This window comes from Mobula hypostoma, chromosome 24 (assembly GCF_963921235.1).
Source record: "Mobula hypostoma chromosome 24, sMobHyp1.1, whole genome shotgun sequence".
In the NCBI taxonomy this organism is placed as follows: Eukaryota; Metazoa; Chordata; class Chondrichthyes; order Myliobatiformes; family Myliobatidae; genus Mobula; species Mobula hypostoma.
In genome coordinates this window covers 37,123,369-37,149,752 of record NC_086120.1, presented here as the reverse complement: position 1 = coordinate 37,149,752, position 26,384 = coordinate 37,123,369, and the positions used below count along the sequence as shown (strand labels likewise).

The 26,384-nt window shown below is 42.0% G+C and overlaps 1 protein-coding gene across 2 annotated transcripts in view; it reads left to right on the top strand.

The window, feature by feature from the left end:
* Positions 1–2,917: 2,917 nt before the first annotated feature.
* The window catches only part of LOC134337448 (phospholipid phosphatase 2-like), a 150,482-nt gene continuing 127,015 nt past the window's right edge, over positions 2,918–26,384 (top strand). Inside the window, exons 1-2 of one of the 2 annotated variants that reach the window (XM_063032466.1) lie at positions 2,918–3,054; positions 3,190–3,283. In XM_063032466.1, coding sequence (XP_062888536.1) covers positions 3,229–3,283 — 55 coding nt within the window. In that variant the 5' untranslated portion in view covers positions 2,918–3,054; positions 3,190–3,228. Of the gene's footprint in view, positions 3,087–3,189; positions 3,284–26,384 lie in introns of both variants that reach the window. The other variant, XM_063032465.1, reaches the window with a different exon arrangement.

Below are 26,384 nucleotides of genomic sequence, written 5' to 3'. Positions count from 1 at the left end.
ATTAATGTAACTTATATTAATTTTTCCTATCTTGCACTGTAAGCTGCACAAAAAAAAAGCAAATTTCACACCACATGTCTGTGATAATAAACCTGATTCTGATTCACCTCTTCAGCTATTGGGCTAAGTGTTACAAGGTGCAGGATAGTTCGAAGGCAAAGATTTGAAGAAGGGATCTTTTAAAATACAATTATATAGTATATTTCACATCTTCATGGTGAAGAATTATGGTCATTGTAGTTTCCTAAAGCATAGAATTATGGATTTTGTTTTACATAGCACAGGAGGCCATTCAGTTCCACACCACAATTGGTCACTCTCAATTCATCATTCTCTTTAGGGAAACAGAAATTGAGTCTCCTGAGTGAAAGGCAGAAATATTCAAAGTTCAAAGCAAATTTATTATCAAACTAAATGTATGTCATCATACACTGTACATCCCTGAGATTCATTTCCTTGCTGGCATTCATGGTAAATACAAGAAACATAATAGCATCAATGAAGGACCGCACCCAACAGGATGGACGAACAGTCAATGTGCAAAAGGTGTCAAACTGTGCAGATCCAAAAAGAAAATAATAATAATAATAATTAATAATAAGTAATAAATATTAAGAACATGAGATGAAGTGTCATTGAAAGTAGGCTGTGAGAACAATTCAATGATGGGGCTAGTGAAAGTGAATGACGTTATCCCCTTTGGTTCAAAACCCCTATGGTTGAGGGATAATAACTACTCCTGAAGCTGGTGATGCAGGTCTTGAGACTCCTGTACCTTCTTGTTGATGGCAGGAGTGAGAAGAGAACATGACCTGGATGGTGGAGGTCCTTGATGATGGATGCTCCTTTCCTGCAACAGAGCTCCACGTAGATGTGCTCAATGGTAGGAATGGCTTTACCCGTGATGGACTGGGCCATATCCACATACTTTTGGTAGGCTTTTCTTTTCAAGGGCTTTGGTGTTTCCATACCAGGAAACATGATGCAACCAGCCAATACATTCTCCACCACACATCTATAGAAGTTTGTTAAAGTTTTGGATGCAATGCCAAATCTTTGCAAACTTCTACGAAAGCAGAGGCACTTCTATGCTTTCTTTGTAATGGCACTTAAATGTTGGACTATTATGCCAATGAAGTATATAGCATTCTTTAGAGAATCAATGTTTAACCGAAATGCTTGGCATTGCCATTGCTTGCCAATGATATCCTATGTATGTAATCCTACTTAAGCCTGGTTCGGGAACTGTACCGTCTCGCATCGCAAGACCCTGCAGCGGATAGTGAGGTCGGTTGAGAAGATCATCGGGGTCTCTCTTCCCGCTATTACAGACATTTACACCGCATGCTGCACCTGCAGAGCTAACAGTATTGTGAAGGACCCCACGCACCCCTCACACAAACTCTTCCCCCTCTTGCCATCTGGCAAAAGGTACCGAAGCATTCGGGGTTTCACGACCAGACTGTGCAACAGTTTCTTCCCCCAAGCCATCAGACTCCTCAATACCCAGAGTCTAGACTGACATCTACATCATTTATTATTATATTGTAATTTGTCCTCTACTGTGCCTATTGTCTTGTTTATTATTTATTGTACTGCCCTGCACTGTTTAGTGCACTTTATGTAATCCTGTGCACGTCTGTAGTGTAGTGCAGTTTTTATGTTGTTTTACGTACCCTAGTGTAGCCTTGCGCTGTCTCACATAGTCTAGTGTAGTTTTGTGATATTTGAGGTAGCACCAGGGTCCTGGAGGAACGTTGTTTCGTTTTTACTGTGTACTGTACCAGCAGCTTATGGTGGAAAAGACAATAAACTTGACTTGACTTGACTTGAGGTTTACTTCTCAGTTCTTAACCACAGCTTTGCAGAGTTGGTAATTACCATTTCAATAATTAATTTGTTTTGAGATGTTAGTTTAAGAAGGAATGGTGGCTGAAATATAAGGAACAATTATATGAGTAGTACTAAGGGATCTCTTATATTCAAAGGGAAGGTCTCATCTAAAACTGCAATACCTCTGGTGTGGTATTTCCTCACTACGAAATTATCGAAGTAAAAACTCAACAGGTGCTTAAACTTCCATATCTTGGGACGAAGAGAGAAATGCCGATAGTGACACTAATCAATCTCTATATCCATACAAGTCAGCTGAAAGCAAATTAGAAGGAAGGGATAATTGGTCTGGCACGTGCAAACATTATTTAGATCTTAAAACCATGCATTACATTTACTGTTCTGATTTTGGAATAGAAACGTTGATTAGAAGTATTTTACGGCATTCTTGAGCAAACGCTACAGTACAACGCAAAGCTATTACTCGCCTCAATTAGCATGAGGTGGGTTTTTTTTAATGTTAAATCATCTAATTGAAGGGTATGATTAGCGATTTAACATGACCCATTTAATTTAAATGCACATAAATAGGGCAAAGTTGGGATAGAAGTGCAATGAGAACAAAAAAAAAGTCGTAATGCGCCATAGATATTGGCTTGCAAATATTACCTAGCAGCTTGAAAAAAGATTCTGACCTCTGTTGGAGGAATACTGCTGCTAACCATTAATCAGCATATCCCTTGGCAACCTTGTTATAGTCTTGCAATTGTTTCTTAAAACGTTTGTTATGAGTTAAGGCAAAAATTACAAAAAGTTTTGTTTCAGAAAGGTAAGAGAGACGGGTTTGACACCAGTTTCCCTGGCGCCGAGACGAACCTGTATGGCTGCCAGGTCTGTACAACGACGCTGAACACTGCTGCCTTTCCCACACGCACGCACACTGGCTCGGGAAGGGATTGGATGCTATTGGAGTTCTATTAATTAATCCATTCCCCTTTTTTTTCCCTCTTCCCCCTCTGGTAGGGGGAGGAGAGCAGGAAGAGAACAAAAGCAAAGTAGTTGCTGGCGAAGACAACGCGGCGTGAGTTGTTCTCGCTCGGTGCGTCAGTAGTGAAAAGGTTCAGCCCCTCTCCTGGTGAAATTGACTAACGACACTCAGTAGGAAGTTCGGGGCATCGGGGAAAAGTCCAAACTATTCCGTGTTGCTGCAGATCGAGACAGGTATTTGGATTCCGGAAGAACTCGAAATTCAGGTTGCTGGCTTTTTTGCGTCGTCTTATAGTCTCGGGGTTGCATTACGGCACATTTGGAGTCTTTCGTACGTGTTTTTAAAATATGTGCGTGTGTAATAAATAGGTTCAAGAAAAGGAGAGAATCTGAAGTTACCACCACAAGATGTTTGAAAGAAGAAATATCTTCGTGCTGCTGGATGTGCTGTGTGTGGTTGTGGGTAAGTTTCCTTGAAGTTCCTTCGTATTTAGCCAGGAGTAAATTGTGGGGCTAACTCTTCAGCAGAAAGTATGCGGTCGTTAGTGCACCAGAGATTTTGCCGCTTTTGAAAAATCTTATCTCTGTTTGAAATATTTCTAAGAATCGTGGATTGGACCGGTTGTGGGCGCTCTGTGTAAAGATTCGAAAGAGATGCTCCAGAAGTGATTCTTAATTACATTTTTTTAAGCTCCCACCTCCTTATGCGAGAAGGCAAGCCTTATTTAAAGGGACATGCACTCTCCTAGAACGCCCAAAGTGCTCTCGGTTGTGCTCACACCAGCACAGAAGGACACGTGCATTTTGCATATTTCCATAGGTCTTTCATTCAGAATGGTGGAGCTGAGTCTTGTTATTATACGGGCATGACGAGAAGGCTATTTGACCGTTTGGACAACTCCAACATTCATCTAATAAGTTTATTATTAGCTGTACTGAAGTACAGTGAAATTCTAGTCTTGTATACCATCAGTGCAGATAATAACAAAGGTAAAACTATGATTACTACTTTCCTTCAATAGCCCCATGTCCCCTGAACATCTAAAATATATTTATTAATTTTGAGTATAATCAATGACTGAACTCTTGCTGTTCCAGGGACCCAGGTTTGAACCAGACCTCAAATGCTGTCTCTGTGTAGTTTGCAAGTGTTCACAGTTAGTGCTGGGTGCTCCATTTCTACCCATATGCCAGAGTTGTGCTGCAGGGGGTGAAAGGTTTTAGAGAGCCAAAGGGGAGTTTGTAGGTATGTGGAGGTGTTGAATTGCAGGCTAGAGGGGACAATAAAAAGAAATGGGATAGATGGGATTACTGTGGATCAAATGGACAGAATGGCCTCTGTGCTGCAATAAGTAACTGCTTTAGACTACAGAATTCCGCAGGTTCACTACCATCTGGGTAGTGTAGACCTAGTCAGAGTATTACAACACAGAAACAGGCTCATCAGCTCAACTAGTTCATATTGACCAACAGCAGATGTCCACTTAAGCCATTCCCATTTTCCCACCTTTGGCCCATATCCTTATTAACCTCTCTTATCCATGTACCCGTCCTTAAAATATTGCTGTTTTGTCTGCCTCCATCACTTCCTCTGGCACCTTGTTCCATAATGCTACTTGTTTCCACCTTGAATGGCTGATTTGAGACTTTGATCCTTTGTTCCAAACGCTCCAGCTAGGGTGAACGTTTGTGGCACATTAGCGAAGAGGTTAGCGCTTTATAGTACCAGCGACCCGGGTTCAATGCCTACCGCTGTCAGTAAGGCGTTTGTACATTCTCCTTGTGACTCTGTGGGTTTCCTCCATGTGCTCTGGTTCCTCCCCGCAGTCCAAAGATGTACCAGTTGGTAGGTTAATTGGTCATTGTAGATTGTCCTGAGATTAGGCTAGGGTTGAATCGGGTAGCTGGGTGGTGTAGCTTGAAGGGCCATGCTGTATCTCAATAAATAAAGAAACATCACCAATTCTACATGGGACTGTCTGAAAGTTGTATGTTTTAACGGTATCTTGTATCATTCTTCAAAGCTCAGTAGAATATAAACTGTGTTTCCTTAACTTCCCTTCATATGACAATCACTGCTCTACCTTTGATCTCTGGCAAGAAACTGTTGAAATTTTTCTGCATTTGTCCCTTTTCAAATATATCTTTCCCTTGACTAGGAAAACCAGTTGAGTACCTGCTTCAGATGCAGCCTCACCAGGGCCTTTTCTAATAAGATACCTTTTTGTTTAACTCGGGTTTTCTTAGAATAAAAGCCAACATGCCGAATTGTTTGCCCTGTCTGCACATTGCTTCTCAGTGATTTATATATTCAATAGCTGTTGGCATCGGGCAACTTCTTGATATATGCACCTTTGTCGAGTAAGGGAAGGATTACTTGTATTTGTATTAGTGGCTGCTACATTAGTTCAAATATACCTACATAAGTTATGAAGTATTTGTGGATGGCCAAATGTTGTAAAAATAGTCTTATTTGGATCCATGAATCCAATCAACTGTTCTGGCTTTAGAAGATGGATTTGTTTTCTGATGTTTCTGTGATTCTATATCTGTCATCAGAAGTTATTTATAGATGTTGATTTTGGAATCCATGTTCACCAATGCATGAATTATTTTTTAAAAATGGTGCAACAACGCCAGCTAAAGCAATTCTTGGAGCATACTCTCAATTACTCTTAATAATTTATTAAATTATTAAATCTTCCCTCCCCTCTTCACCCCCTCCACTTATTGAATAACTAACAATATTCTTAATGTTGCAAGTTCTGCCTCATATGGGGACAGATCTTTATCCATTCTTGGCTGGGGGATGCCATTTACAATGCTAGATATTATTGCCCTTCAGCATACATCGGCCTTGTACTGATAAGATGCTGTTGGATACAGATGTCCGGGAATGTAACACAGCCAAGATGAAGCAACAATGTCCGAGTTATATTGGGAAGGGTCTGATTTGGCAGTGGTGGCACATCCTTGCATATGGTGATTCTAATCCATACAAGGTGTCAAAAGATTGTGAGTGAGAACGCAATTGTGAATGATACAGGTCAAGCACCCCTTATCTGAAATGCTTGGGGCCAGAAGTGTTTCAGATTTTGGAATATATAATGAGATGGCCTGGGATCGCCATCAATTCGGATTCTGAATTTATGTGCTACTGGTAAGGAGTCTTTGTCTTGCACTTGTTCATCACATATGTACTTAATCGTAAAAATTATTACATACTATAAATATAATGTGTGCAAGGTTAACAAGAGCAACACAGCGGCATTGGGCGAATTTGTGAATCAGCTGTTGAACAATAGCAAACAATGGCAGGCTTTCAGTTTCCACCCATGATGCCATGTTTTGATGAAAAAGATACAGTACACTGTATTTTACTTTTTTGTTTTTATATCTTACGTAAAACCTATCAGCACTGTAGACTTGTTCTGGTGTTAGATTTTCATCAGCCATGACATTTTCAAACTCATCAAATTTCTCTGCTGATTTGTGATCAGCGGATGCTTAATCTTTAAATTTTTTTAAATCTTTTTAAAAAGGTCATGCCATGCCTGTTCTTAAATTTCCGCAACCAGCCTGCTGAATATTCACAATTACCTTTAATTTTCAGTTTGTCGGTGATAGATCTTTGCTTGTTTCCTGATCAGCATACTGTTAAGTGGCACATGTTCACTCCAATGCTGACAAATCAAATCTTTCAATACAGGACTGAGTTCATTTCTCACTTTATGGAGTGTTTTTTCTATTTTTCTTTAACTTCTGTTGGTTACAAATGTGAGCTCACTTCTCAGAACTGTCTGTGATACGGAGAGACCAACACATTGCCTGGGAACCTTCTCAGCGCCCTGTGGAGTTTTCCATTTGTGATGTCAATATCAGTGCTTTAAAAAATAATAATAATTTTGGAGGTTTTTGGATTTTAGAATTTCAGATAAAGGGTACTGAACCTATATCTTGAAGCGGCACTGTGCGGCCTGTAGGTAGAACACACTATAGACATGGTCCTCTGATAGTGAATGGGTTAGCAATGAATTGGACTCATTGCTTTGTAGTGGCATCCATGCAGGGAAATTGAGATTTCTCCCTTGCACTTCTGATTTATACCGTGTTTAATTCAGTCTGTTTTCCATTGTGGCATTTTGGATTTTTGCCGGTAACTGCAGCAGAACAGCCAATAACAATACTTAATAGTGGCCACAGCTATTTATTACATCAGTGTTATTGAACACATGTTTAATATTGGGACCAGGTTTGCAATCCCAACATCCAGGACCTGAGGAATGCCATTAAAGCATATCTAGGAATAGTACTGTTAATCTGTTGAACTGCAATGTTGTACTGTGTCTGAATACAGGTGGAATTTGGGTTTGAGCACCAAATAGATGAGATGTAAATGTCACATACTTTGTGATCATAATCTTTCTGCATAAGATCCAGTTAGGCTGTCTCAGTTGCAAATGAAAATGTGTGAACAAATTTCTACACTGCCACTGGACAGAATTAGCAGTTACGAGACAACGGGGTGACCCATTGTGGCACCCTTTGAGAGAAGGGCAGTGCAGTCTGATGTGACCAGAATGAACATTAAATTTTCCTGGATGCTATTGGTATCGTTTTGCTTTGGAAACTGAAGTAGAAAACCTCAGTTTATTAAAGAAGAACGATGCGTAGCAAAGCAAATATAGCTGCTCCTCATTTAACGAAGTACACTTTTGATGGCATCATTTCTGGCTTATCTGCCACCCTTGTGCCTCTCGTTGTCATTCTGGAGACGTGCAGCCCTTTCATCCCCCATTTCTTCATCTCTTCTGCTGTTTGTTGTTTGTCTCTGATCCTGGAGATGTGCATGCCTCCCCTCCTCTGTCTCTTCTTCTCTCATCTTTTTTTTGTCCTGACTCTTTGATCCTGGAGTCGTGTGGCCCGGCCTCGTCTGATTCTTGTTCTCTCCCTCTCCTTGCCACTTCCCAACGATGTTTGGCATCAGCTCTTGACCATAATGTCCCCCTTCCCTTTCTACACGGCATAATTAGGCTGACCATTTTCTTTTGCCCTAATGCTGGATAGAAGATATGAAGCACTAACACCAAAGGATGCTGATTATTCTTGATGATGTGGTTGGTGCTCTCCTAAATGGACATGATATAGTCACAGCTGTCCTCTGACTGCAGCAAATGGTTTTATGGGTGTCTCGAAGTGCATCATAACAATAACATTTAATTATCTCTTATTGATGGGTGGCAGTTAGATCTGTCCCAATCCTGCACATGCTGATCGTGATTAGCAGAATGTGACCCCTCGAAATAGGGCTGCCCTGCCCTTTTGCGTCGGTAGGTGTCACTGCTGAGGCTGGCCGTGCGCATGCGTCGGGCTGTCGCGTCCCGATTTCCATGATGGCCAATCAGGTCTCGGGTGAAAGCCAGTCTGTTGATTTTTGGCGAACGAGCAATTTTATACGAGTATATAACCCTGAACTTTGCCTGCATTCTGTAAGTTAGCGCATTTTAATTGGATTTAGCCAAAAAAAAGTGCCTCTGTAAAGCACCGTTTGCACTAATTGGAGGTCACAGACAGACAGAGCATGAGAGTTTTACTAGTATATAGATAGCCAGTGGCAGTGTGGAAATTTGGATGCAAAAACAGGATTTGTGTATATGGGTCTGGGAGAGGCCCATTGAGGTTTGAGGTATACAGCACTGGAGAAGCCATTTTCTTTTTAGCAGGTAGTGTATACCAAATTTTGGAGTATTCAGTGCTACATGTATCCACATCATTGAAAGATCAGAAGGCTTCTTGTACATTGAAGATGTACTCTATTAACTCTTAACTCTAATAAATCAGCCAAGATGGAATGGTGGAGCAGACTCAGTGGGCCAAATGGCCAAATTCTGCTCCTATGTCTTACGGTCTTGTAGCCACCCTCATCATGTCTCTTGCAGTTTATTGGGTATCTGCACAGAACTTTCTATGTAACTGCATTTTGTTGTTGCTTTTCTATCTATTACCTCAATGTTCTTGTATTTTGAGATAACAACACATAGGAGCTGAATTGGGCCATTTGGCCCATTGAGTCTGCTTTGCCTTTTGATCCTGGGTTGTTTTTTTTTCCCTACTCGACCCCATTCATCTGCCTTCCCCTCATTACCTTTGCCCTTACTAATCAAGAACCTATCAACCTCTGTTTTAAATATACCCATGGACTTTACCTCCACAGCCATCTGTGGCAATAAGTTCCACAGATTCACTACCCTCTGATTAAAGAAATTCCTAATCTAAAGGGACATCCCTTCTATTCTGAGGCTGTGTCCTCTGGTTCTAGACGCTCTCATTATCAGAAATATCCCGTCCATGCCCACTCCATCCAGGGCATTGAATATTCTTTAAATTTCATTGAGATTCTCCTTTGTTCTTATAAACCGTAGTGAGTATGAATGGCATACAACATAGCTTTTTTTAACAGGAAGAAGTACAGTCGACGTTTTGGGCCAAGACCCTTTGTCAGGACTAACTGAAGGAAGAGCTAGTAAGAGATTTGAGAGGGGGAGGGGGAGATCTAAAATGATAGGAGAAGACAGGAGGGGGAGGGACGGAGCCAACAGCTGGACAGGTGATTGGCAAAAGGGATATGAGAGGCCCAGGGAGAAGGAAAAGGAGGAGGGGGAGGAAAACCCAGAGGGTGGGCAAGGGGTATGGTCAGAGGGACAGAGGGAGAAAAAGGAGAGAGAGAGAGATAGAATGTGGCCTTCTATATATTGGCGAGACCCGATGCAGACTGGGAGATCGTTTGGCAGACAGAGCGTAGGTGTTCAGCAAGAGAAAGCAGGATCTCCCAGTAGCCACACATTTTAATTCCACATCCCATTCCCATTCTGATATGTCTATCCACAGCCTCCTCTACTGTAAAGATGAAGCCACACTCAGGTTGGAGGAACAACACCTTATATTCCGTCTGGGTAGCCTCCAACCTGATGGCATGAACATTGACTTCTCTAACTTCAGCTAATGCCCCACCTCCCCTTCGTACCCCATCCATTATTTATTTTTATACACACATTCTTTCAATTGCAAGGAATAACCCACAAGTTTTGCAGATTGATGACCCATTTTCTAAACTGTACTGGCATAAGTTCAAGCTTAATTGTTATTCAACCATACACATGAATACAGCCAAGTGGAAAAAGTGTTCCTCTGGGAACAAGGTGCAAAACGTACAGTGCCAACAATTACACAAAGTACAAGACACAAAAAATAAAAATAGTACAGCCCAAATCCTTGAGTAGATTGATGGAGATTGGGATGATTGTCCTGGAGCCATGTTTCCGCAAGAACAGGCGTGCAGCAGTTCCTCTTCACGTGCTAGTGCAGCCATGGATGAATGCAGTCCGGCTTGTCTTCCACCGAGCAAACACTGGCAGGCAGCATTGGAAGGGCTAGTCCAGATCCTCGCTGTGCTTCTGTCGGCTCCTCCCCGTGGCATTACCCGCCACTGTTCTCGCCTATGAAACAGTGAACTGGGCTTGCAATATTCTACATTTATGAATGTCAAATAGGGTCTTGCCATCTCAGGATAAACATCCAAGATGGTCATTTACGCCATTCGTTGGACTGCACATCACCCCCCCCCCGCCCCCCCCCCCCCCGCCCGGCACCTTCCTACTTGGGTGGCTGGAGCCGGCAGCAACACAGTACGTAACAACTCCAACTCGCTGATGGGGGTAAACCTACAGTGCTTGATATCCAGCAATGTCTTGTGATCATTTAAAAGACAAAGGGTGAACAATTACCTCTGTTTGGATCCAAAGAGGCCACTACGACTGACTGCATCGCCGTCTTACCTGCAAAAATACCACGGTAAAATTAAAAACCATCTGGGCCAATGTAATGCATGAGTGGGAGGGTGGGAAAGGGGCTTGTTTTGGTGTCATTGCTGTTGCTTGTGTTATTTTGCTGAACATGTGCATGCTCTGTTGGCACTGGAAAGTGAGGTGGCACTTGTGGTCTGCCCCCAGCACAGCCATGGGTTGTGTTAGTTATTTGCCTTTCACTGTACATTTCGTAAGACTAAGATATAGGATCAGAATTAGGTCATTTGGCCTTTCGAGTCTGCTCCACCATTTCATCATGGCTCATCCATTTCCCTTTCAGCCCCAATCTCCTGCCTTTCCTCCATATCACTTCATGCCCTGACTAATCATGAATCTATCAAACTCTGCCTGAAATATACCCAATGACTTGGCCTCCACAGCCACCTGTGGCAATGAATTCCACAGATTCACCACTCTCTAGTTAAAGAAATTCCTCCTCATCTCAGTTTTAAATGGACGTCCCTCTATTCTGAGGCTGTATACTCTGGTCTTGGACTCCCCCACCATAGGAAACATCCTCTCCACATCCACTCTATTGAGGATGATATGTTTTGATGTACATGTGATTTAAAAATAAATGCATCTGAATCTGATCCTTGGTTTAGTAGAGGCAGAAAGTATATGAATAAGGAATAAGTGCACAAGTATTTTTTTTTTTAAAAAAAATTGTGGTTATGTCATCCTGAGGACCTTTGAGCATAAGAAAAAATTAAAATTACCTTTTGAAATAGTTCTTGTCAGAATCTGAGGAGGTGATTGTGCAAGCAGGCAAACTTTTTCTGCAGTTATAATGACTGCTGACGTAAACATAGAAAATAGGAATGGAAATAGTCCACTCACCCTTCCATGTATAATCATGGTAAATTCTTAAACTCAGTACCATACTTAGAATCTTTTTGGATAAGGTCTCCATTCCCCCAAGTGCTCAACAAAGATCAAAGTAGATGTACTATCAAAGTACAGATATGTCACCACGTACAACGCTGAGATTAGTTTTCATTTGAGCATACTCAGTATATCCATGAAACCATTATAGAATCACTGAAACACTGCGTGCAACAAGGTGGACAAACAACCAATGTGCAAAAGACAACAAACTCTGCAAATCACAAACATGAGGGATTCTGCAGAGGCGGGAAATCCAAAGCAACGCACGCGCACACACACCAACACCCCCTCCCCGCCCCCGGAGGAACTCAGCGGGCCAGACAGCATCTATGGAAAAGAGTAAAGTGTCGATATTTTGGGTCGAGACCCTTCTTCAGGAGTCAGGAAGCATGGTCTCGGCCTGGTACATCCTCAACTGTTTACTCTTTTCCATAGATGCTGCCTGACCTGCTGAGTTCCTCCAGCATCTTGTGTGTGAAAGTCTGCAAATACAAAAGAAGAAAAAAAATAATAAATAAGCAATAAATACCAGGATCATGAGATGAAAAGTCCTTGAAAGTGAATGCATAGGTTGTGGGAACAGTTCAGTGATGGGGCAAGTGAAGCTGAGTGAAATTGTTCAACTGATTCAACATTCTGATTTTTGGTGAACTTTGTTGTGTGAGTCCTGAAGAAGAGGGGAGGGAATTTTTTTTTAAACCAGAAGGAGAAATTGATATTCTTGCCATCAGTTGGAGGGTACCCAGACAGAATATAAGGTGTTGCTTCCCCCACCATGAGGGTGCAGAATATAGACGAGAGGAGAGAAGACGACTGGGGTTGGAGGGGTCCTTGGTTATGCTGACTGCTTTTCCGAGGCAGTGGGGAGTGTAGCGAAGGTCAATGGAGGGGAGGCTAATTTGCTTGATGAACTAGGCTACGTTCACAACTCACTGCAGTTTCTTGTGTTTTTTTTTAAATTTGGTTTTATATATACACACATACACAAATTTCATGAGTAATGATAAACCTGATTCTGATATGGGTCTCTATTGTGGACTGAGGGTGGGTAGGGAGAGGGAAATTGTGGTTGGGAAAAGGAGAAAGAGAGGGGAGCACCAGAGAGACATTTGTAATGATCATTAAGCCAATTGTTTGGAATCAAATGACCTTGCCTTGTGTCTCAGGACTGTGTGTGTTTGCACCCGTGCCTTGCCCCACTGGTGGTACCCCTTTCTCTGCTATCTGTCTCATACCCCTCCCACCGCACTAAACTCTCGCCATTCCCAAATCCTTTACTCCCACCAGATGTACCAACTCTCTGTTCGCCCCATATTAACAACTACAGTACTCTGAAAAATTCTTGGTCGCCCTAGCTACAGTGCATATGTACGTGCCTGAGACTTTTGCACAGTACTGTACACGTCTAAGGAATATCATGTGGTGTGTTGGTCAGCGAGTGACATGCGAACAAATCAACAAAATTCAACTGTTGCGTAGGAATAAAGAATTATTTTTAGAAGTTAAATGTTGAAGTGTTGGATATCAAATAAAATGTACATCAATACTGGCATGTATTTCCAATGTAACTAGCATTCTAAAAATGTGGCTTCAAGTGTTTATAGTGCAGTGACGGGGGTAATAAAACAAAAAGGGATGGGAGACTAACGAGAATGGTTGAGCAGATTAAGTGCCTGGGAGATGAAGCTTTTAACATGGTGTGAAGTTTTTGTTTTAGTAGCATTATAACACTACAAATGGGGGCTTTTTGAAAAGGCAGTTTTCTGGTAGATAGTGCCTATAATAATTTTTTTGCTGGCTTCTTTGTCCTAGACACATGTTCCTAGGATGCGGCTTTCCTTTTCAGGACATCAGAGCTGTCTTCTTCCTTCAAAGAACAGAGTTTCTCTTCCTCCAACATTGGTACTGCCCTCAACCACATTTCCTCCATTTTCCTAACATCTGCGCTCACCCCATCTTCCCACTACCTTAACATGGATAGAGTTCCTCTTGTCCTTACCTACTACCTCATGATCTTCTGCATCTAACACATCATTCTCCACAACTTCCACCATCTCCAAAGGGATCCTATCACCAAACACATCTTTACCTCCTCTCCCTCCGCTTTCCACAGTGATCGCTCTCTCCGTGATGCCCTTGTCCATTCGTCCCTCCCCACTAATCTTCCTCCCAGCACTTATCCCTGCAAGCAGCCTAAGTATTATACCTGCCTATTCATCTCTTCCTTCACCTTCACTCAGGGACACAAACTGTCCTTCCAGGTGATGTAACACTTCACCTGTGTAACTGCTGCGATCATCTATTGTGTCTGGTGTTCCCAACATGGCCTTCTCTGCACTGGCGAGACCCATCGTAAATTGAGCAATTGCTTCATCGAGTGCCTCCATTCCATCCATCAAAAATGGAACTTCCCAGTGGTCAAACATCTTAATTCCAAATCCCATTCCGATATGTCAGACCATGGCCACCTCTTGTGCCACGATGAGGAGGCTCCAACCTGATGGCATGAATATCAATTTATCCTTCCAGTTAAAAAATCTTTCCCTCCCCCTTTCCTCTTCTTCTGTTCCCCACTCTGACCTCTTGCCTAGTATATACCCTGTGTCAATTCTTCCTTCCCTTTCTCCTATGGTCCACTCTCCTCTCCTATCAGATTCCTTCATCTTTCTCACTAATCTGGTATCGGCTATCACCTTTTTAGCTATCCGCCTTTCCCTTCCCCTACCTTTTTATTCTGGCGCCTTCCCCCTTTCTTTCCAGTCCTGAAGAAGGGTCTCGGCCCGAAACGCCAACTGCTTATTCATTTCCATGGATGCTACCTGACCTGCTGAGTTCCTCCAGCATTTTGTATGTGTTGTTTTGGATTTCCAGCATCTTGTGTTTATAACGTACAAACCCTGGAGTGATGATAGATGGCAGCCAATGACCTTTTCTGCTGATGTGACAATTCTTTATAGTTTCTGTATTTTTTTAGAGTTGTATACCAAACCAGACACTAATGGCTGATGTGAGGATGTTCTATAAGATGACAGTGTAGAATCGCACCAGTATATTCTGGGGAAGGAGTTTTACCAACTGCGGCAAGAAGTACATCCTCTGCCGAGTCATTTTGTTGCTGGAGGTATGGCTGTCCTACATGAGGAGCTGCAAGATGGTGATGCCCAGGAGCCTGAATATTGAAATGGTGGTAACTGTGACCGTGATGACTATGCAATTCTCACAGGTAGTGCAAAATATGAATAGTAAAGATCTGACTAGCACAAAAATATTCAATAAACCAAGCTGATGTGCTTACAGATGCAGTAAAGAAAACAGCAACAAGAGCTCTAACCAAATCAAATAACAATCAGCTAATTTGCCTATTTGCATGATTTTATTTATTTATTGAGAAACAACATAGAATAGGCCCTTTGAGCCATGCCACCCAGCAACCACTGATTTAGTCCTAGCTTAACCTCTGGACAATTTGCAATGATGAATTAACCTACCAGCCCACACACATTTGGACTGTGGAAGGAAACCAGAGCACCCAGAGAAAACCCACACTATGATGGTGAGAACATACAAATTCATTACAGACAGCGGCCGGTGTTGAATCCTGGTTGTCGGTACTGTAAAGTGCTGTGCTAACCACTACGCTAGCTTGCCACATGTTTTGAGGCTAAACTTCAGATGTTTTCATTTTTGTAAATGATCTTTCGTTGATGGTACAGGTGTATCAGAATCAGGTTTATGTTCCTTGATGTATAGTACTGTGCAAAAGTCTTGGGCACATTTAAAAAATATATAAAAAATAAAAAAATAAATAAATTGTAATTCTGCTAGTTGAAGAAATAGTGAACTGAAAAGTTTCTAAATTTACTACAAAGGTCAGTAAACAGTAAAAAAGTAAATCAAATCAATATTTTATGTGTCCACTGTTTGCCTTTAAAACTTAATCAGTTCTCTTGTGTAGAGTGTCATGCAGTTTTATAAGATAATCGGCTAGTAGGTTGTTCCAAGTATCTTGGAAAACTTGCCACAGTTCTGCAAACTTCGGTTGTGTCGCCTGCTTCTGTCTCTGCAGGTAATCCCAGACAGCCTTAGTGATGTTGAGATCAGGGCTCTGTGGAGGCCATACCATCTGAAACTATATAAATATCCTAGGGTGCCTAAGACTTTTGCAGAGTACTGTACATCATGAAATTTGTAGCTTTGTGACAGCAGTACAATGCAAGACCTAAAAAATTACTAGTTACAAGAATAGTGCAAAGACAAATAACAATGTAGTGGTCATGGAGAAATCGGAAATCTGATGGTAGTGGGGATGAAGCTGTTCTTAAAACATTGAGTGTGGGTCTTCAGGTTCCTGATTGGTAGTAACTTGAAAAGGGTATGTCTTGGACGGTGAGGATGTTTAATCAGGGATGTTGCGTCCTTGATGCCCTCGTTGGCAGGGTGTGTTGTGTTTGTAATAGATCTGGCTGAGTCTGCAATCCTCTGCAGCCTCCTTCAATCTCGTGAATTGAATCTTCTATACAAGTGAAAATGTTTTCCATTGTACATCTGCAGGAGTCTTTTTTCATTGAAGTTTCTGTAGCATCTGTTACAGTTTCTCTTAAATACAAACGATTAAACTTTCTGTTTAACTCCAGGACTTGAGTGTGAAGAGGAGATGACAGACCAACAGAGTAAATTGAGAAAGTGTGCAAATGCTGGAAATCCAAAGCAACACATACAAAATGCTGGAGGAACTCAGAAGGCCGGGCTGCAACGATTGGAAAAGAATAAACTTTCAGTGTTTGGGGCTGAGACACTTCTTCAGGACTGAGATGGAAGGGGGAAGATGTCAGAATAAAAGGGTTGAGGAAGGTGAAGGGAAAGAGGTGATGAGTGAAGCCAGGGGGATGGGAAAGGTCAAGGGCTGGAGGAGAAAGAATCTGATAGGTGAGGACAGTGGACCACAGGAGAAAGGGAAGGAAGAGGGGATCCATGGGGAAGTAATAGGCAGGTGAGTAGAAGTAATTTCCAGAGTGGAGAATAGAGGAAAAGGGGTGGAATTTGTTTACCGGAAGGAGAAATTTAAATTCATGCCAGCAGGTTGGAGGGTACCCAGATGGAATATTGGGACTTTTAATAGCCCTATGAAGTTCAATAGCATCAAATTTGATCAAAACTGCTGGTTGAAGTTGGAGATGTACTGCAAGTTAGGGTTGTGAAGGTCAGTCTCTCAGCAGTAGCATATCAGAACCAACAATGACCTTGCTCTTGTGTAGCCTCAGCACTTTATTTGGGAACTTTTAGCAGCAAAAAGATAAAACTCCACAGATGTTGCTGGCAACTATCGGCAGTTCCACAAACAAGATGGTTCAGTCAGTTTAGCAGCTCCACATTATAGCAATCTAATAAAAACTGGCAGTATTTCCTGCTTTGCTTGTCCTTACGGACTGTGTGCGGTGTTCTGGCATAGAGTACAAAGCTATTAAACATTTCAATGCTTCAAAAAATGAATCTTTATACAGTAAACACAAGAGATTCTGCAGGTGCTGGAAATCCAGAGTAACCAGATGAAGGCATGAAACGTCAACTCTTTTTCCTCTCCATACCTGCTGAGTTCCTCCAGTATTTTGTGTGTTTTTATATTCACTGTATGCTTGTGGTCTTCTGCTGCTGTAGCCACCTACATCCTGGTTTGAGATAATGTGCTCTACTGCACATCACTGTTGTATTGCGTGGTTACTTGAGTTGCTATCTCCTTCTTGTCAGCTTGAGGTGGTCTGGCCATTCTCCTCTGACCAGTCTCATTAACGAGGTATTTTCAACCACAGGACTGCTGCTCGCTGGATTTTTTTTTGTGTGTTTTTTTTTGCACCATTCTCAGTAAACTGTTTATCTTTCTGAGATACTCAAAGCAACCTGTCTGGCAGCAACAATCATTCTGTGATCAAAGTCATTTAGATCACATTTCTTCCTCACTCTGATGTTTGCTCTGACCAACAGCTAAACCTCTTGACCAAAGCTGCATGTTTTTAAGTTATAAGGCAGGAACAGAATTAGGCATTTACCAATTGAATCTGCTCTGCCATTCGATCATGGCTGATTTATTATCCCTCTCAATCTCATTCTCCTGTCTTCTCCTCGTAATCTTTGATGCCCAGATTAATCAAGAACCTATCAACCTCCGCATTAAATATACCCAATAATATGGCCTGCACAGTCATCTGTGGCAACACATTCCACAGACTCACCACCTCTGACTAAATAAATTTTCCTCATCTCTGTTCTAAATGGATATTTTTCTATTCTGAGGTGGTGCCCTCTGGTCTTAGACTCCCCCACTATGGGAAATATCCTCTCTGCATCCACTTTGTTTAGGCCTTTCCATATTCAATGAGAATTCTTCTGAATTCCAGTGAGTACAGGCCCAGAGCCTTCCAACACTCCTCATGTTAAGCCTTTCATTCCTGGGATAGCTCACGTGAACCTTCTCTGGACCCTGTCCAATACAAGCACATCTTTTTGTAGATAAGGGGCCTAAAAATGCTCATGATACTCCAAGAGTGATCTGAACAATGTCTTAGAAAGCCTCAATATTATATCCTTGTTTTTATATTGTAGTCCTCTTGAAATGAATGCTAACATTACATTTGCCTTCCTTACCACCGATTCAACCTGCAAGTTGATCTTTAGGGATTCCTTGCAAGAGGATACCCAAGTCTCTTTGTATCAATGATTTTGGAATTTTCTCCTCATTTAGAAAATAGTCCACGCTTTTATTCTTCAACCAAAGTGCATGACCACATATTTCATTGTATTCCATCAGTCACTTCTTTGTCTAAGTCCTTCTATAGACATCCTGCTTCCTCAACTCTTCTTGTCTCTTCACCTATCTTTATACCATCCACAAACTTGGTGGGGCTTCTATGCTACTGTGTTGAATTTCTTCATGTTGAGTTTCTTTGTGTACTTCAAACAATGGCAACTGAAACTAAGCACATCATGTTGGAGTTGGAGCTAATGTTGAACAAGAATTACTTTTATTGAAATTACTGCAATGCAGAAAAGAGAGAAGGCATCGGAGGAGATGATGTGTACGACCATTGAACGGATTGAGGCAGAAGGAGGGTGACTTTTCTGTGCTTGTCCGGCCACTGAGAGATGGATGAGGAAATGCATTTCAAATATTTTCAGATGTCGGCAGGTAGATTTGACGATTTGACGAGAAGAAGCAACTGGAAATACATAGGAGGAAATGCGATGCTACCAAGCGGACCAATCACAGTTGATGCGGTCTGCATCGCTGCGATACGTAGTTACATTTTTGGGGAGGTGCGCATCAGGCTACAGCGTAGGGTACACGGCTATGCCATACCTACAGTGTAGATTCGATGCAGAAGTATAAATTGGCCTTTATTGTGGAGTGACATTTGCAGTTTTCCAGTTTTTTGGAACCATTCCAGAATCTAGTGATTCTTGAAAGATCTTTACTGATGCCTCCACAATCTGTTCATCTACCTCTTTCAGAACCCTGGGGTGATAAAGATGACTTGTCTACCTTCAGACATTTCAGCTACCCAGGCACTTTCTCCTTAGTAAAAGCAACAACACTCACTTCTGCCCCTGGCTCTTACATCTCTGACATTCTGCTTGGTGTATTCCACAATGAAGACTGGTGCAAAATATTTACTAAATTCATCCGCCATTTCTTTGTCTTTCCTCCCCCCCCCCCCACCTCTATTACTAGCTCTCCAGTGTAATTTTCCAGTGGTACAATATCCACTCTTGTCTCTAATTACTTTTTATATCTCTGGAAAATCTTTTGGTGGTCTATTTTTTTTGGCTAGCTTACCTTCATATTTCATCTTTTCTCTTCTTATGGCTTTTTAGTTGCCATTGATTAGTTTTTAAAAGCTTTCCAATGGTCTAATGTTCCATTAATTTTTACTATATTGTATGCCCTCTCTTTTGCTCTTAATGCTGCCTTTGACTTCCATTGTCAGCCATGGCTGCCTCATCCTCCCTTTGAAACATTTCCTCATGTTTGGAATGCATCTTACCTCTGCCTTCTGAATTCTGAAGTATCAGCCAAGCTTAACAGGTGATCTAGAAATTATTCTAGAGCAGGGGTTTCTAACCTTTTTTTTATGCCATTAACTAAGGGGTCCATGGACAGCGGATTGAGAGCCCTTGTTCTAGAGTAACAAATATATTCTGAAGGGTTGCAGATTTGAAATGGGTCAGTCAGCATCTGATTGCATCTTTGTATTTGCATCAATTATCTTCAGAAAGCCTGGACCTCAGTTTCCTCTTCATAGATCTGCATCTGCAGTGCATCTGATTATGGTTCTGCACGGACCTCTGGTTCCTACTAGTTACTCTTTATTTATATAAGCTTGAAGGCCATTTATTTATAACAAATATACCACAAACTTTCAGTTTAATGTCCAGGTAGTTTTACAAGTTCCATTGTTGTTCAAGGCACCTCTGGTACTTTCACGACCAAATTTGGTTCCATTGTTTCTCACATGGCAATTGCCCTGTTGGTCTTTCACAAACAAGAGAAAATCTCCAGATGCTGGAAATCCAAGCAAGACACAAAATGCTGGAGGAACTCAGCAGGCCAGGCAGCATCTATGGAGAAAAGCACAGTCGACGTTTTGGGCCGAGGCCCTTTGGCAGGACTGGGCTTTTTTTCTCCAGTCCTGCTAAAGGGTTTCGGCCCGAATTGTCGACTGTGCTTTTTTTCTATAGATGCTGCCTGGCCTGCTGAGTTCCACCAGCATTTTGTGTCTGTTGGTCTGTCACCTTCTTTTCACACCCAATAGTCAGGTCCTTCAGTTAGCCTGAAACTTTATTATTTTTAATTGAAACTGCTTTGCAATGGATGCAAAAGCTACTTTAAAAAAATTGCTTCCAGAAAGATGAGAAAATTGATATTTGGATGTAGTTGTGCATTTTCAATAGTCTGCTCGGCATCTTCCTTGCTTTATTTCAGACACCATCTGTTGACAATTTTTCATTTAATCCCAGCTAAGAATCTGTGCTCCTTTTGAGTAGTTTTGACCCTTGGAAAGGATTAGTTGTACAAGCGCACTGTTGTCCTTGTTGTGCTGCCATATTGAAATAGAAGCGTGACAAACCAGTACAGTGTCAGAGAAATCAGATAATCTGAAATGACTTCCTCCCATTCAGAGTATAAACAGGCACTTTTTAGTATTTGTGCCAGGCAACACTTATCCCTCAAACATTAAGCAAGGTTATCTGGTCATTAACACATTGCTGTTTGAGGGAATTTTTTGCTATGTACAAATCAGCTGCTTCGATTCCCATGTTATAACTGGCAAACTGCCTGACAGAGCCCTTTGGTATATCATGAGGTTTGAAGGACCTTTTGACTACAATTGGGGAGTAATGAGCTCATGGTAATCCTTCGTTATGGCACATATAGAGGGACCACAGTATAGGGTTCTTCTGCTACTGGACAGGGAGTGAATGCAGCAGTGTACCACCCTAGGAGGCTACATGTGTCGACAGTCCTATTGGTTTAAATGAATGTAATCAAACATTACTAACACATTGATCATGAATGTAAGAATGGAAAGGTGTTGCATGGTTTATTCGTATTTAGGGATGCAGCATGGATCAGCCTTTTGCTGCCTAAAGAGTCACACTGCCCAGTTCGTTCATTATGTGCTGTATTGTATGACATGGGCGATCATGGTCTTTCCGTGACCATCATTGTTCTTGGCAGACTTTTCTACAGAAGTGGTTTGCCATTGCCTTCTTCTGGGCAGTGTCCTCACAAGACTGGTGACCCCAGCCATTAGAACCATAGAACACTACAGCGCAGAAAATAGGCAATTCGGCCCTTCTAGTCTGTGCCGAAACATTATTCCGCTAGTCCCATTGGCCTGCATCCAGCCCATAACCCTCCAGACCTCTCCCATCCATGCACCTATCCAATTTATTCTTAAAACTTAAGAGTGAGCCCGCATTTACCACGTCAGGTGGCAGCTCGTTCCACATTCCCACCACTCTGAGTGAAGAAGTTCCCCCTAATGTTCCCCCTAAACCTTTCCCCTTTCACTCTAAAGCCATGTCCTCTCGTATTTATCTCTGCTAATCTAAGTGGAAAGAACCTATTCACATTTACTCTGTCTATACCCCTCATAATTTTGTAAACCTCTATCAAATCTCCCCTCAATCTTCTGCACTCCAAGGAATAAAGTCCTAACCTGTTCAATCTTTCCCTGTAACTCAACTCCTGAAGACCTGGCAACATCCTAGTAAATCTTCTCTGCACTCTTTCAATCTTACTGATATCCTTCCTATAGTTAGGTGACCAGAACTGTACGCAATACTCTAAATTTGGCCTCACCAATGTCTTATACAACCTCCCCATAACATCCCAACTCCTATACTCCTCTGAATGCTAGGATGCCAAAAGCCTTCTTTACAACCCTGCCTACCTGTGACGCCACTTTCAGGGAATTATGTATCTGAACTCCCAGATCTCTCTGCTCCTCTGCACTCCTCAGTGCCCTACCATTTACTATGTGTGAACTACCTTGATTTGTCCTTCCAAAATGCAACACCTCACTTGTCTGCATAAAATTCCGTCTGCCACTTTCTGGCCCACCCCTCCAGTTGATCCAGATCCCTCTGCAAGCTTTGAAAGCCTTCCTCGCTGTCCACAATCCCTCCAGTCTTAGTGTCACCAGCAAATTTACTGATCCAGTTTATCTATTTATCTAGATCATTGATATAGACAACAAACAACAATGGTCCCAGCACAGATCCTTGAGGCACACCACTAGTCACAGGCCTCCATTCCGATAAACAATCATCCACTACCACTCTCTGTCTTCTCCCACACAGCCAGTTTCGAATCCAGTTTACAACCTCTCCATGGATACCTAGTGTCTGAACCTTCTGAACCAACCTCCCATGTGGGACCTTCTCAAAGGCCTTACTAAAGTCCACGTAGACAACATCCATAGCCTTTCCTTCATCTACTTTCTCTGTAACCTCCTAGAAAAACTCTACAGGATTCGTTAAACACCATCTACCATACACAAGGCCATGCTGACTATCCTTGAGCAGCCCTTGGCTGTCCAAATATTTGTATACCCGATCTCTCAGAACACCTTCCAATAACTTACCTACTACTGATGTCAGGCTCACCAGTCTGTAATTACCTGGTTTAATTTTGGAGCCTTTTTTAAACAACGGAACAACATGAGCTTCCCTCCAATCCTCCGGCACCATACCCGTGGCTAAGGACATATTAAATATTTCTGCCAGGGCCCCTGCAATTTCTACACTAGTCTCTCTCAAGGTCTGAGGAAATATCTTGTCAGGCCCAGGGGATTTATCTACCTTTATTCGCTGTAAGGCAGCAAGCACCTCCTCTTCTTTAATCTCTATATGTTCCATGACACTACTGCTTGTTTCCATTCCTTCCATATACGCTATGCCAGTTTCCAGAGTAAATACTGATGGAAAAAAATTGTTTTAAGATCTCCCCCATCTCATGAGGCTCTACACATCGACGACCACTTTGATCTTCTAGGGGACCATTTTGTCCCTTACTGTCCTTTTACTCTTAATATACTTGTAGAATCCCTTTGGGTTTACCTTCACATTATCTGCCAAAGCAACCTCATGTTGTCTTTTTGCCTTCTTGATTTCATTCTTTAGTATTTGATATACTTTTCAAGTACCTCATTTGTTCCTTGTTGCTTATGCCTGCTATACACCTCTCTCTTTTTCTTAACCGGATCGCCAATATCCCTTGAAAACCAAGGTTCCCTATGCCTGTTAACTTTGACATTAATCCTGGCAAGAACATGCAAACTCTGCACTCTCAAAATTCCACCTTTGAATGCCTTCCACATACTGAACACATCCTTGTCATTATCAATATTCTTCAGATATCGTCTGCCTGGTGACAGTGGTCACGTAACCAGGACTTGTGATATGCTTCAGCTACACATCTGACTATCCACCACCTGCTCCCATGGCTTCACGTGACCCTGACTTGGGGGTGGGGAGGACTAAGCAGGTGCTATACCTGGCCCAGAAGTGACCGGCAGGCTAGCGGAGGGAAGGAGCACCTTGCCCTTCCTGTGGTAGAGATGTATCTTCACCTGCCTCACCACTGCCCAGGAACTCATCCATTTAACACAAGTCTAATTAGAGGACAATTTACAATGAACAATTAACCTGCTAACGGTTATGTCTTTGGACTGTGGGAGGAACCCACGTGGTCATGGGGGCAAACGTACAAACTCCTCGTAAATGGTTTAGTTAAATCTCTTACTAACTCTTCCTTCAGTTAGTCCAGACGAAGGGTCTCGGCCTGACTGTACCTCTTCTTAGAGATGCTGCCAGGCCTGCTGCGTTCACCAGCAACTTTGATGTGTGTTGCTAGTTTTGAATAAAGTTTATTTTGATATAAAAATTGAATGCATTACCAAGCTATAAGGCAATGATTACTGTTTTGTGCATGGGCAGGAATCAGCCAACATTACTGCATGTAGGCCAAGTAATGCAAATCAAAACATTTGTATTGATAGATCACCAAGAAGTACTGTGAACAAATTTTAACAAATAGTGACACTTTGAAGTAATTCATTTGGGTTTTAACAGGAATGCTTTCAACCTGCAGTACTTTATACTGTAGAGCAAACAGAACATCAGTGAGCTGATCCTTTTCTATAGATGTGGAGTGGAGAGTGTATTGACTGGCTGCATCACGGCCTGGTATGGAAACACCAACACTTTTGAACAGAGAATCCTGCAAAAGTTAGTGGATTTGGTCCAGTACATCACTGGTAAAACCCTCCCAACCGTTGAACACATCTACATGAAATGCTGTCATAGGAAAGCAGCATCCATCCTTGGAGATCCTTATCACCCAGGCCATGCTCTCTTCTGGCTGCTGCCATCAGGTAGAAGGTACAAGACGAAGGGTTCGGGCCCGAAACGTTGACTGATCGTTTCCACAGATGCTGCCCGACCTGAGTTCCTCCAGCGTGTTGTGAGTGTTGCTTTGACCCCAGCATCTGCAGAGTATTTCGTGATTAGAAGGTACAAGAGCTTGCACCACCAGTTTCAAGAACGGGTATTACGCCCAACCATCAAGGCTCTTGAATATAGACATAGACATACTTCATTGATCCCGAGGGAAATTGAGTTTTGTTACAGTTGCACCAACCAAGAATAGAGCATAAATACAGAAATACAAAAACCACAAACAATCAAACAACAATATGCAAACTATGCCAGATGGAAATAAGTCCAGGACCAGCGTATTGGCTCAGGGTGTCTGACCCTCCACGGGAGGAGCTGCAAAGCTCGATGGCCACAGGCAGGAACAACCTCCCGTGACGCCCAGTGTTGTATCTCGATATAAGGGGATAGCTACACTCACTTCCCACAACCAATGATTGCACTTTAAGGACTCATTATCTCATTTTCTCATGTTCTTGTTATTTATTGCTATTTACTTATTTACATTTGCACAGTTTGTTGTCTTCTACACTCTGGTTGATCTTCCACTGATCGTCTTATAGTTACTATTCCATAGATTTGCAGAGTATGCCTGCAAGAAAATGAATCTCGGGATTGTATATGGTGATATATATATATTTATTATACACACACATACTTTGATAATAAAATTTACTTAGAACTTTACGTTTGAGCATTATATGAAACTTCATTACTTTTAAGCTGGAGCCCCTGTACAGTTTAAATTTGTTGTGGAGAGTTGATTCAACAGGCTCCTTTTCCTTTAATGGAAGTAATAATTATTTTATGGTTTCCCATATGTTTCAGGTTGACGTATTGACTGCCCTGAGTGAAACAGTGCATTTCCTTCACCCCAATGTTCCTTGGCTTGCTGTCCTGCTGTGCTAAATTGAATGAAGTAGGCAATGCAATTGTTCTGGTGTTAAAATTGGCTGCAACACTTGACTGTGAAGTGGGGAAACTGGCCCTTTGTTCATGTCTCCCATACTTTTCTAGCATGCTGACATTTGCAGCCTAAATCTGCAAAAAGCAGCCAATTGGAAGAAAGACATCCAGTGGTTGTGGAAATCTTCCCAGGATGAGTCAGTGCCTCAATAAGAAATATAATTATGGGTTGGCAGTCAATATCACTTGACAGTGCTTCACTCCGAGTGAGAATGATTAATTAACAGCTTGTTGCCAACATTGAGAGTTCAGTGAGTTTTTTTAGCAGCAGCCTTGTGCTGTAGCCTGCAGAGTATATGTGAAACTGAGACGGCCAAGGCTTTGCTACCAAAGTAACTAGGGATGATTAAGTCACAGGTGACATTCCAGCAAATAATAAAAAAAACCTGGTAATCTGAAACAAAAACAAAATGTGGGATATACTCAGCAGATCAGGCAGCATTTGTGGAAAGGGAAACAGTTAATGTTTCCAGGCTCAATGGGTTCATGTGAAGGATCTTGGATCTGAATTGGTAATAAGTATAAGAGTAAAGAAGTCATGTTGTAGCTGACCAGAACACTAGCTAGACTGTACTTGGCATATTGTGTGCATTTCTGGTTGCCTATTACATGAAGGAAGTGGAGGATTTGGAAAGGGTGTGTAAGAGGTTTCTATTTCGTTTTAAAAACAATTCCCTCCCCCTTCTCTCTTTTTCTATTCCCCACTCTGGCCTCTTACCTCTTCTGCCTATCACCTCTCCCTGGATCCCCTCCTCCTTCCCTTTCTCCTATAATCCACTCTCCCCCCCCTAACAATTTCCTTCCTCTACCCACCTGGCTGATTTTAAGTTCCCTGGCCCCCGCCGCTTTATT